Source organism: Fulmarus glacialis, unplaced genomic scaffold, assembly GCF_000690835.1.
Source record: "Fulmarus glacialis isolate BGI_N327 unplaced genomic scaffold, ASM69083v1 scaffold33169, whole genome shotgun sequence".
Classification (NCBI taxonomy): domain Eukaryota; kingdom Metazoa; phylum Chordata; class Aves; order Procellariiformes; family Procellariidae; genus Fulmarus; species Fulmarus glacialis.
Window position 1 is genome coordinate 1 of NW_009235974.1, and position 13,448 is coordinate 13,448.

The following is a 13,448-nucleotide window of genomic DNA, read 5'->3' on the forward strand; positions in this document are numbered from 1 at the left end:
TGAACCGCCCCGGGCGGGAGCCCGGCCCGGTTTCACATCCCCCTCTGACTGCATCGAATCATAGAATCATAAAGGTTGGAGAAGACCTCCGAGATCATCGAGTGCAGCCGCCAACCCAGCACCCCCATGCCCACTACACCACGTCCCCAAGCGCCTCATCTACCCGTCTTTTAAATACTTCCAGGGATGGTGACTCCACCGCTTCCCTGGGCAGCCTGTTCCAAGGCCTGACCACTCTTTCAGTAAAGTTTCCAGGTCAGGCACATCAGCAGTCCTGGAGCAAGGGCAGTCCCAGCTAGATGTTCTCAATGGTGCAGGCTCGGACACGGTTGATGGAGAAACACTTTAGAGCCTTGAGTTTAGGGCCCAGAGTTTTGCCTTTCAGGGTATATATTATGGGGTTTCCCAAACAGTTCATAGTTACCAGCACAGCCGTGCAGTTTCGAAAGATGTAGACACCTGGGTAGAGATCAATGGGGCACTGATGGTTAGTTGCATCGAATATGACTCCTGCGAAAAAAGGAAAGTAGGAGATCAAGGCCAGGAGCCAAATAAAAATACTGGTTCTGGCAACCTGGATTTCAGCTGATTTGTAGGTGCCAGTAGCTTGTCCACATGCTTTCATTCTCAGTTTTCTTTTCCTCAAGATGATAATGATTCTAAGGTAAGTGAACAGAGGTACAGTAAAAGCCACCACAATATTGGGAATGGCGATGAAGATGAGGTAGTCGACGCAAAATGGACTGTAGAGGACAGAGAGATTTTTTTCCGTACCCAAGCAGTTCCACCCCATCAATGGCAAGCAGCCCAAAAAGGAAGCAAGGACCCAGTTAATTAAAACTGCAGCTATGGAATGGTTTCTAGCAACCCTGAATCTTGTCCTCATGCTTTCAGCCACAGCTAGATAGCGTTCAATTCCAATGCTTACCAAGTTATAGATGGTGGATAAAATAGACATAGTGTATAAGGCATAAGGTGCAAGCATATCCTTGGATCCAAAGATTGTAATGTCAGGATTGGTGATGAACAACATTGAAATCCAAAAGCCGGAAAAGCTGGTGAAGAGATCAGAAAAAGCCAAATTGCAGAAGAGTATAGAGATAGGCTTGTGCAGATCCTTTGTCGCCATTCTGGTGAAGATGACTGTGCAGTTGAAGATCACGGACGCTATGTTAATGGTCAGTTGAGGGATGCCCAGCGCAAGTACTAAATAATGATTCCAAATTTTAGTGTGGTTAGTAGAGCAGTTTGGGTATCCATTCATGGTGGAAAATCCTACTTTCAACTGCTAACAAGGTCTGCTTTACTTATCCCATATTCCGTAAGAGACCGTACTACATGAGTATTACTGCCACCTTGTTCTCCAGGTGAAGAATGAATCCTGATACACAGCTTCTAGTGCCACATCATCATGATGAGAGTGGATTAAACTTTAACCACTTGTGTGTTTAAATATTTGGGTTACCAACTCAGGGCATAGCCAATTACCTTTAAGTTGCTAGGATAACCAAAAGTGGAAAACATATTTACTACTATAGAGATGATCTGCTTCAAGCAACCTTTATCAAGAGCAAAATGTGGCCAGTTCTTGTGAAGATAAAGGATCACATCAGTAGTTTAAAAGTCTTTAAGTATATTCTAAAATGGAATGAATGTGAATTCAGCTTTAATTCACAAATAAATTAGATGTATAAAGGATTAGAGAGTCAGAAAGTGGAGAGCAGTAATTTTTTGGTTTTGGAGGGGGGAGCGACAGATGGAACTCAAAGAACATCACTGTTGTGTCACTAACCTGGACCCCAGTTCAGTGAGGATGTGAGTCCTAATTCCAGGTCAACTCTAGTGACATCACAAAACTAAAGTGCTCAAGACTGAGCAAGAGACAACAGAACCTAGTTATTCACTGTCCCTTGCTTACAATTACAAACTGATGCACCAACAGTGGCTGTTTTTCTAAGCACAGTTAGATCACATCTACAGAACAAACCCCAAACTTGTAAGCAAAACCATACGACGAACTGCAGCACTTCAGAGGAGATCTAAAAAAGTAAGGGTCTTTGTCTCCACAGATGCTCTTGTGCTTGGGCCCACAGAAATATCGCCGTACGGAGTACTGGAGTACTCATCAGTTGTCAGAATACACCTGAAATGGTATGGCCTTTCTTTCTCATGTGTAAATCAGAGGTACTGATGCTTTACAAGCGAAAAAGAGAGATGCATTTAATGAGTTGTTGAATTAACTTAATTTTCAAACACAGAAACACAGGAGAATGGCTTAACCCTTTAGTAGATTAATTGTATTGGAGACTTAAGATGCTTATGCCGTTCTGAAAATGCCATTTTTTCCACCTTAATTCTTGAATGAGAATGTAGCTAGAAAATGACAGACATCTATACTTGTACCTTTGTTATGGGATATTTTGTGTTTGCTTATTTAAAGTTAATGTGTAACTTGTATGTTAATAAAACAACATAATATCATTATATCTTTTCTTTCTCTGTCTTTTTAAAGGTAAATGATTTTTGAGAACTAGATTTCAAATACTTGAGACTTGGGGAAAAAAGCTCTTTGGACATACGTTCAATGCTGTCAGACAGCAGAGGGCACTGCTGGAACAAACAATACAGTTTACAGTGGGGAGTATAGGGATTTTAAACAGCGGAGCAGTTTAGGTGAGCAGTACATCAGTATATCAATACGAACAGCACCGTGGATATTTTTTCTATGCAGAAGTGGCTGCTTTTGTTTGCTAATGCTGAGTGTGGGTCACCTCTGTGTCACCCCACGTTTTATTCGAAATGCCCACATACAGGGAGAAATCTCCAATGTGCTCTGGCTGCTACCTGGCATCTATCTGCAACTGAGCAGCTTTCCTTTAGCAAAATTATCCAGGTAAAGCCATGTTACTTACAAAGTTTTTCTGATTTAATTTATTTTTACTGTTATCCTAACAAAGGATTAATTTGCATTAGTAACAATTTTATTCCATGATATTGCAAAGCAGCTCAGCTAAGTTAATGGACTTTCCACGTTCAGTGCTGACATCTGATCATTATAGCAGCAATCCCAGCTATAGAACTGTAAATCTGTGAACTATATAATGGCTCTGGCAGTATTTACAACATAAGAAATTTGTGCTAAAATCTTGAGCTTAAAAAGGAAAATTCTATAGCTTCTTTTTTCTGTTAAAGTGTATGAAAGTATGTTCAGGTTAGTGTGCAATTAGTAGTACACAATTATTATATACTAGAAATACTTTTTGCAAATAAGTAATAGGTATTTCAGGTGGTCACAAGGAAGTGCAAAGAATGATTATATAGAAATAAGGACTGAGAATTGATTAATGGAGTCTGCTGATGTATTAATACCCTGTAAAATATTCTTCTCAAAGTGTCACAGGTAGACCATTCTTTGTGCATCCTATAATCCACCTCACACAGACTTGTCCACCACACCTTTGGTGTGAGGTTGCTGCTGAACAAGGGCTCTACTACTTCTGTCACCTTGGCAGTGCCAGCACCACAAGTCAGCAAGTCCTTTTAATAAGAGCAGGTATGTCAGCAGGTAACGTACAGCACGGGTGAACGTCTGTCAGGAATGGCAGAGGACACCAGACCAAGCCACACGCACTCCTGATCTCTTTTAATTGTGTTCCACGGCTCTGTGAACTGAGGGAGGGGCTGACGGCTGTGATGAGCAGCAGGCTATCCACAAAGTAAAACATTTTTTTAAATATCCTAGTTACTAAGAAGAGTATATCTGTGAACTTGGACTCCAAAGTGCCCTAGATATTCCTGAAAATGCTACTTGAAATTTCTCTAATTTGAAAATTTGGTGGTCAAGCATGAAACACTAAACCATGTGAGATCAGAATGTAATTAAAAATAATATCAAGTAGCATAAATAGCTCTTCACAAAAGCTTTGTAATCTTATTTCCGTAATATAAATGCATAAAAATTAGCATAATGTTGCTAGATTAAAGGAGGCAATATTATTGTGGAAACTGCTTTTTTAGTGGACTTCAATATACAGAAAAACACAGATTTGTATATTCCAACCCTCTGTAATAAAGCTTAAGCTCTCAAAACCAGATGAAAAGTAGTTTGAATTGAAAGCACTGTGTGAGACAGAGGGCTGCTACATAGCCAAATCTCTACGTATAACAATCTTGATTCAAGGATATTCTTGTACTCCCATATTCTGGGAACTTTGCAATCTTTCTTGTACTTACGCTCACAACACACCTGCGAGGAAAGAGTATTATCTACATTATACAAGTGGGAAAGGAACAATCACATTATTTGCTTAAGATCACACAGAAGTCCAGTACGGAGGGAACTAAATCTAATCTCCTGTATCTCCGGCTAACACTTTAAACATTGGCTGTACCTTGCTGTTGATAAGCCTTTGATATTTATCTAAATTTTACCTTCTGTAACACTTTTTAGTTCTATGATTGTTTTTATATTTCTTTATCTGAATGTCCAAATTGCTATTGTTTTGATATTTGTCATGCGTAAGAAATGGCATTATTTTGTATAGAATCTCAAAGTTCAATAATAATTGATTGGTGATTGTGCCTGTGGAGAAGACAATAATCACTGAACATGTTGAAGAGACTGAGAAAGAGACATGAGAAGCTTTGGGCTGAATTTTTAATGACCGTTCATTTCAGGTGGCTGTTGTGGAAAATCGAACTTCACACAACTGAGCTTTGTTTCAGAAATGCCCATAACCTGCAGCTCCCAGACTTCAACAGGAATCACAAGTGCTCAGCAGCTCTCAGAATAAGAGGCCCCAGCTGTGACATGCCAAAGTTGATTTCAAAACAGGAAATTAAGTTCAGGAGCTGAGAGTCTTAGTTCCGTGCAGTAACCCTTGGACAAGATACACTTTTACCTTAGCGTGATGCAAAGCAATTCTCTATGTCTGATAACGCAGCAAGAGACTTGAGTTATACCTGAAAGTAGAGGAGAAAAAGCTGCATCCATGTAATGAAAACAGCAAGAGACTTGAGTTATGCCTGAAAGTACAGGAGAAAAAGCTGCATCCATGTAATGAAAATAGGAACTCCATAGCACAATTAAGCTATAGATGATTTGGTGTTACTTTCAAAGTCATGTACATACACTATACACACGAGAAAAACCAGGCGCTGAAAGGATAAGGGATTTTACTGTTCTGGTTTCTTTCCTATCGCATTCTCCCTGAACTCACGTCCAATTCCTACTCCCAGTCTTGAAACACCGGACCCTGTTTGTTGTGAAATGCAACGGTTCAGCTTTCTCCTCAATTGCCCCTGCACTCCAACTATACACTTTACCAGGCTGCAGACAACACACAACCTGAGCCAAAAAATGGCAATGCCATGCAGCTTGGCTAAGTATTGAGGGAGATTAATTCCTGCTTGCCATGACCTTCAGCAAAGCCTTGAGACAAGAATATTCATCTGCATAGTCTTTCAATGGGCATCATGAGGCCTGCAAATAAGGAACATTCAGGAAAGGGAGTAATACAAATAAGGAGCCTATTTATCCAAATTATGTTTTAATTTATGCAGATTAAAGTCTTCCTTCTGGAGAGGAAGACACAAATGGGATGTATGATCTCCTTCCAAGATTTTTCTGAGATGTTTTCAAAACAGAGAGCTCTCCGCTCCTCCTCCACCCACTCTTTGAGGAATTTTTGCCTCACAGGATTTGAGTTATCTGACGTCCCAGCTATGCTTTCATGGCCCTCACCAGGAACATAAAGCGAAGACAATCTTCAGGCTTGAATGTCTCTGACTGCTGTTTAGCATTATGTTAGCTACAAGCCACAAAGTAACGGCAAGGACAGCTTGTTGCAAGAACACCCCCACAAACCAGGCCCTCGCCCCATCTGTGCAGAGCCTGAACATGTCTCTGAGATGCCAGAACTGCTGTTTTCACCTTTGAGGAACTTGTATTACGCTGCCTAAAGGGAGACAAACATTGATAATTACCTGAAACCAAGGTTGTACAGTAAACGAAGCCTTCCACCGATAATTTATATGTAGAGAAGCCAGAATGCATCTTATCCCTTTAGACATGAAACAGCCCACATAAAGGGCATCTTCCTTCTGAACTAAACAACTGCAGAGGCACAGTGAGGACTGTTGTTACAAGAAAGCAACGGTCAGAAATGTGCGTGCTTCAAAACCTGGCAAAGCAACTAGGCAGGCTGTAAACACGCAGAGCTAAATATACAGCTTCGAGGCTCACATCCTTCAGAGTACATCTTCATAATTCTAGGAAATGTTGAGTTGCACGCTGCTAGTGTTTCATCGCTCACCAAATGAAGGCTATTCATCCACATAAAAAATAGTGCTTTACATAAATACTGGGAAAAGAAGAGAGGTTCAGCTTTACTGATGATGGCATCACATAATGCAGGGTCTAATCCTCAGGTACAGCCTAAAATAGATGGTGAGGAGTTAATGCACCAGAGCTGAGCAGAAGGCCAAATAAAGAGCCATTGCAAAAGCTTCTAAGTATTCCATGGAAATGACCTTGTATTAGAACTAGGTTCCCAATAGAGCAGACTCAGGGATAATCATAGCCAGCCCACATTTTCACGTGAAAGGTGAAGACTTAATGTTTCTGATTCACCAACAGCTACGAAATTCCAGATTTCCTGTTCAGTGGTGAGGGAACTCTAATGAAGAAAATTACAGTATGCAACTAAATGAAGAGCACTTAGTGTGTTCTCTTACTCTGAAGGGTAGGTTTCCCAATCACCCAGTCACTAATCACGAAATTAATCTGTGTTTTAATTCTCTCGGAAGTGCTTTCCTCTCCCACTGCAGGGACAATTCCTCCCAGGTCAGCTCATTTATGAACAGGATTTGGACTCCAGTCAGTCTCACCCTCACAAGCCTTAGATCTTCCTTCTAGGAGCCACAACTCAGCCTCCCAGCACAAAGAGTTGTGCCACCACCTTGACTTTGACTGGGACTCTTACGCATTTGTGCCGTGGCGTCAGACCCAGCCTGCTCTCATCCCCTCCCGCCTGCGCTGCTGGGACACAGCGGGGCTGCTGGAAGGTTAGGAGCCGCTCTGGACTTCCTCCCTTCAGCACATGGCAGGATCATTTGGCTCAGACACATGCAAGCTTCATTAGCCGTCACGTCAGCCCCTCCGAACTTCCTGTGAAGCCCTTTCGGTAGCAGCAGAATAATGTCAGATCTCATTGCAGAAACCAGGCTGGGGGGAACATCTCCAAAATCTTTGCTGCTGTGGCTCTTCAGGCCACAAACTAAGTGCAGTTTTCACTGTTTTTGATATTCCCTCCTATTCTTACCTATCCCGTAGCTATGGACACAACTGCAATCATTATGCCAGACAAAAAAATAGCCTTGAGTTCAGTGATTTGCAATAGACTCTCTGCATAACTTTGTCTCTTATCCTCATACGTAGTTAGGTTCAATGTCCAAAGGCCTTTATGTAAAACCCACCTACAGTTCAAAAATATTCCTGGGTGCAAAGATGCCCTTGAGAACTGATAACCAAGCACATGTCAGGTAAGTTTCTTTAGACAAAAAAATGGAGATCACTTGATCTGTCCTGCTTATATAGATTACGGACTTTATAAGGAAAGGGAATGTCTTTCCCTGAGTCTGCCTTCACTTTCTAGCACAAATAAAGACTTAGTTAACATGACTGCAGTGCAGTTTATTACTACTTTAATAATGACAGTCTGGAAGGTTAACAAAAGGTGGGGAAAAAAACCCAAAACCAAGAATCCTGAGTTTCAAGATCAAAATTTCTAACCCTCAGAATTTTCAGTCCTAAACAGAGGGTTTCTAGCAGGCTTTTAGCTTTCAGAGAACTAAGCAAAAATAGAGAAAAAAAAAAAAAATTAATCAAAGAGCTTTGGTTCAGCTCCCCCACTGAAGACTGCCCCCAGAAAAGAAAAAGAGAAAAGCCCAAGAGTAAAATGTCTTGTAGATGCCCTTGAGGGCTGACACCACCTGACACCGCCACGTTCACGCCCCCGCTTCTCTCTACGTGCTCAGCATGCACCTTGCTTAGATAGCTCCACTGCCAAACTAGGAAGTTAAAAAATGCAACAAATTCCCTTATTGTTCTTGTCACTGCAGTAACTATTTATCTTAGCACCATGTGCTAGGCAAATCATCGTCTGCTCATGTTTTAATCTACCTAATCCAGGGTGGAAAAACACTACCCAGCAAATCTTCATTGTTGGAATGTTATTTATAGCCATCCTTTTTATGAATAAAAGACCTGCTCATAAGTCAGCTGTCAGATTTCCCATTGTTACTACAGGTCCTGATCCTGTGTGACCCTACTACTAACAGCGGAATGGCCATACTCTTCACCTGGGAGCCCGCAGCTGTTGGTAAAGGCAAGAAGCACTTTCTTGGCTCCTTTTTTTAAATTCAGCCCTTGCTGGATGACTAGGCTTGCTCAGTGCAGCCAGTATAACGCCACTTCACTCTGTCCACCCCTTCAGGGAGAGCACTGGGTCAAGCATCCTGCTCTTCTTCTTGCACCCAACCCAGCACGTGGGTTGCATCCCCATGGACGGAGAGGCATTTGGGGAAGGGAAAGAAGAAGTTGCACTCCTTCTTCTGTTTTCCTTAGCTGTATCAAAATCCAGCCCCAAATGAAAAGATGAAAATGTGTCCATAATAGAGACTATAGAGCAAAAAGTAGTAGTGCCACTTTTCGTACACACCTTTGTTTGTTGAACATAAAGCTTGGATTGCCACTGAATCAGACACATAGAATTAGAGCATTCAGACAGGAAAGCAGAGGGGACCGGAAAAAAAAAAAAATCTGCATATATTATACTATAGTACCAGAAGCAGGAAAGTTAAGGAAAAGTATTATTAAAAAAAAAAAAAGGACCAAAAAAGCCCCAAAACAAAAACCAAGCAAAGGGTGTGATCTCAGTTAATTCACTAAGTGCAAAAGCATATATAAGCGAGGTGTTGGTATGCCACCTAATAAACATTTCCTGTTACTGCACACAGAAGTCCCGTTTTCCAGCCTCACAAATCTACTCCAATCCTCAGTAGCTGTTTGGAGGGTTGCAGGGCAGGGATGGGGGGTGCAGGGAGTTGGGGTTTTGTTTGTTTCATTGGAGTTTTTTGAAACAAAACACTAACCTTAACACCCACATTCACAGCTAATCGAATGTCATGTGGGCTGTCAGGAAAAAAAGCTAGCAGCAAATAAAAATGTAGCATTTTAGTAATAGGTTACTAAACGTGCATAGGTTGCAAAGTATCAGTTATTCACTACAGGCTACTTGCTTAGTGCTAGAAAGCCTTATTCCTTTTGCCATTCATTTTGGAGAAATGAATAAATTTAGGCAAATCAGGAGTAGGGTGAATCTGGAGAAAGTACAAAGGGGAGGAGTTCACCTTCCTGGCTATGGCTTTCAGGTCTGTCCAGGACTCCTTACTCCAGTATAAAACTGAGAGCAGAAATATGATCACATACTACTAAGAAGTCTAATCAATTCTGGTTTCAACACTGAGCCTATTTAAAATAGATAATGGAATTGCTGTTCCTTGTTCTGTTCTCTCTGCACATTCTCAAGACAGAGGCAGTAGGTAAGTCCTTGCCTGCTCTTTCTAACCCCATGTACCAAGGTTACTTTTATTTATGATTTGTTTCTGAGTATCAGTACATACAGTACAGACTCTCTAATTCTTCTATATGACAAATGGAGAATGTTTTCTTTATTTCTCTGCCTTTTATTATTTGTGGTAAAATATCAAGTATAGACTTTTCTCATGAATGAACGAGTGGGTTTTTTTCCACCTTTAGAGATTCTAGTTGCCTTCCTCCTCCAAGAAAAATCAATGAGGTTCTACTTGACCTCTATAGTTAATTATATATGTACATTTTAAAAATCAAAACATAATTTCTTTATCTGTAAACTTCTTAATACTTCAAATAGCTTGTTTTAGTTTTCTGCTCATATTGCTTTGCCATTTATGATATAAGATGAAATTCTTTTGGTTGCCTACTGAGAAAGAAAGAACAATATGTCTTTGCTGCATCAGCCCAGCAGATCCATCTATTTTTGCACTCTGTACACTATGTACATAAGTACACTATGCACTTATGATGACTAGATTAAAGTGATCTATAATTAGTATTGAAAAATGCAGAAGGCATTTGTATGCTTCTATTAGATCAGCGATGCTATAACATTGAATAAATCACCTTTCCTATGCAAATATCAGCACACAGCCTGAAAATTAAAGATAAACACTGCAGTTCTTAATAGTAACGAAGGGTCTATTGTTTGCACTAAAATAGCCTAGACTGCATTAAGGAAAAAGAAATACAATATTATCAGAGGTATCAGAGGGAAGCACTGCACCAAGAGCCTATTAAAGGGACACGGTTTTAAAGCAGATCGAGATTCAGTTGCCAGACTTAAAGTAACAGAGGTCTGAGGTGCTCAGAAAGTGCCTTAAGGAGCACAGCCTGAGCACTGGGGAAACGGGGGTGTTTCCCACATTTTATTTCTCTGTTCTTAATTAATTCCCCATATCCAAGACTCAGTACCTTGCCTTTTCCGGATTCTTACCTGACAGTTCAAATACCTTCCCTCTTCTTTAGTCTGTATTTTGTAGGTATTCTGTCTCCGGAGGCTTCAGGTAAACAGAAACACAAAGAACCTTTGCTCTTCCAAAGTCTACAACTAGTGTTTGCTTCATGTTGATTACTGATTGATTAACACTTTGGTAAATTTACTGCTCTATTAAGGGATTTATCACAGGATCTTGAAAGACTATTTAGAAAACCCTTATGGGCTTTATTAGACTAGTGTTAATAACTAGTGCTTTAGCAGACAGAAGTAAGATATGGAATGCATATAATATTTTTTGTTGCTTTTTTCCCCCAACCATGATTATTTCCGCTTTCTTCCCTGAGTGTAGAGGCAAACTACACAGTCATTAACGCACAAGAAACCTGCTCTCCCCCCACCTTCTTTTCCAAACCTTTTCCTGAGGTAGAAGCTTCACAGGATACATTATGCTAAGTTAAAGGCTAAACATTTGAAGAAACCTCAACATTTAAGAATCAGCCTAAATCATTTTTTGTTATATTTGGAAGGTATCTTTTTTAAAAAGTAAGGATTTCATTTCTATTTGACCACTTTTCAGAACTAGCTTGAGTGATATCCACTTATTAGCTCATTTTACATACCTCCACCAGGGCTGTTTTTCTAATCTGGGCAGCCTCATAATTCACCACACTTAAATAGTCAACATGACTGATTCTAATAGTTCAAATTGCTTTCAGCCTTGACCTGTCTTAATATCATAGCACCTGTGTTTTAAAATTATTACTAACAGTCATTACAGGGCTTTATAAAGAAGCAAGCTTCATTAAGCCCATTCTACAAAAGGGAAACCGAGGCACATTGGTGCAGCCACCGGCCCAGAGATCAACCAGCACCAGGAAGAGAAGCCATCAGCTTAAGTCTCTGTCCAACATCTCCTCCACTGACTTATATGGGTCTCAGTTAGCATATTCCATCAATAGCTGCACTGGTGCACCTCAAATGGGTTGCTTGATTCCTTTGAGAGATCAATGACCCTCCGGTACTGCTATTAGACGGACAGAAGAGAGGCAAAATGTCTGCAATGTTCCAGCAGGAAAGAGAGGTTTTATTAATTCAGTAGATTCAGTCTAGTGCCGTCCAGAGAACAACAATTGTAGAGAACCATAATGTACGTCCATCTAGAAGCTTTGTGGTGGAGTTCACCACACAAGCACCAAGTGCTACTGAAAAATAATTTTCTTTAAGAGGAATGGAATGAACCCCAGCATGTTTTAGGCTTTTTCTTTATCACAGACCAGGGCTCAGCCATGAGAAGACATTCTCCCACAGTCCATGCTTTAGTTCTCAAAAAAATTCATGCATGATAGAACATGATTCCTCTAATTCTCTATATTTCTACTTACATACTTTTAACTTTCACAGACATAAAATTTACATAACCATGCTGGCACTGATGTTGTCAGCATTAATTCTCAGTCTGATGTTTCCTCAGGGCCCTTCAAATACAAAGTATACCTCCTATCTCTATAAGCAGCATAAGAAAAGATGCTTTAACTTCTTCCATTTTCACTACTAATGGTATAGACTGCACACATACTTATATTTGTATTTCAAATCCAATTTAGCGTTGGCAAAATTGGGATGCTGGTGCACTTAGATACACTCTGGGATGAAAAGAGTAATAACTGCAATATAAGACCTAGAACACATAGAAAAGGCAGTAAGATATAGCTGCTTTAGGCAGTAATCCATAGATGCTTTAGGAAATATGGATTACTTGAATTTTCCTCTCTCCACCCACCTAATCCAACAAATGAGTAAATATAACTGACAAGCTATCGCTGACATTATCTCAAAGTAGTTACCTCAACTATCTCAGTGCGGACAGACTCGTGATCTCAAGTTATGATCTTTATGCAGGATACATCGCTTAGGGCTTCCTTCTCTTTCTTCCTTGCAATCATTCAAGCTGCCAGAAGAGATTTAAAGTCTTATCAGAGTCTGCCTGCCATCATCCATACATACCAGTGTATGGCACCATCGTCAGATCCACTGTATGCATGAAGAAACAAGAGCCCACATTTGTCAGGTTGCTGAGTGTGCACTGAGAGCAAGAGATACCCACTGACACTGCTCTGTGCTCTCCCCTCTCTCTGGGGCTGTGTAAACTGCAGAAGCAACATCAGGCAGCAGAGAACTTCCTAGCTTTATCATCTGTGCTGAACGAGTAGCAGCATTTGGTACTTAATATCCTTGAAACTCTGAAATTTTTTTACTAATGAAATTTCCCATTAAACGTGGATCCTGCAATTAAATTTTAGCAAATGGACTCTACTAGAGGGATTGTTACGGTGAACAGAGGTTGAGCCACTGTCATATTCACTGTCATATTTGGCTTACAATTGGAGGGGGTTTATGGCTGAGAGAAGAGCGGACACAGACTGCTTGACCAGGATATCTAAGGATGCAAATCCTGTAATCTCAGAGTACACTTATTTCCTTCCACAGCTTATGATAAAGGCACAGAGTGATAAGGCATTGTAACAATTTCATTCTCACTCTCCCGTTGACACTAAAATTCAGCAAAAGACAGAAAAGCGCTTGTGGCAGAGCAGCAGATGAGACAGTGGAGCCAGAAAGCAGCTCTTCAGCTAGCTGTAACAGCCTGTTCCATTTTGGGGGGCAGAGAACCAAGCACAGCAGGCAAAAAAACAACACTGTGTATCACTGGAAGACTCCTGAAAGGCAGCTGCAAGATAGTATTACAGTCATATATGGAATAAACTTCAAAATGTTTTTAACTTCTTTCATTTCTGTTGCTTGCCAGGCATGGCATCCAGATACATCTGTGTTGCACAAATGGTTAAATTTGTC

General features: G+C 40.6%; 2 protein-coding genes across 2 annotated transcripts in view; one reads left to right on the forward strand and one right to left on the reverse strand.

Annotated features, from left to right (window-relative positions):
- Positions 1-295: 295 nt before the first annotated feature.
- Positions 296-1,264, reverse strand: LOC104082932 (lysophosphatidic acid receptor 1-like). Its single transcript, XM_009586215.1, has one exon. The coding sequence runs from the start codon at positions 1,262-1,264 to the stop codon at positions 296-298; it is 969 nt and encodes a 322-aa protein (XP_009584510.1).
- Positions 1,265-8,344: 7,080 nt separating this feature from the next.
- The window catches only part of CA4 (carbonic anhydrase IV), a 19,066-nt gene continuing 13,962 nt past the window's right edge, over positions 8,345-13,448 (forward strand). Inside the window, exon 1 of the mRNA XM_009586216.1 lies at positions 8,345-8,381. Coding sequence (XP_009584511.1) covers positions 8,345-8,381 — 37 coding nt within the window. The remainder of the gene's footprint in view (positions 8,382-13,448) is intronic.

What these genes read in the sequence shown, in the direction of transcription:
- LOC104082932 (XM_009586215.1), bottom strand. Translation starts at nt 1,264, where the DNA reads ATGAATGGATACCCAAACTGCTCTACTAACCACACTAAAATTTGGAAT.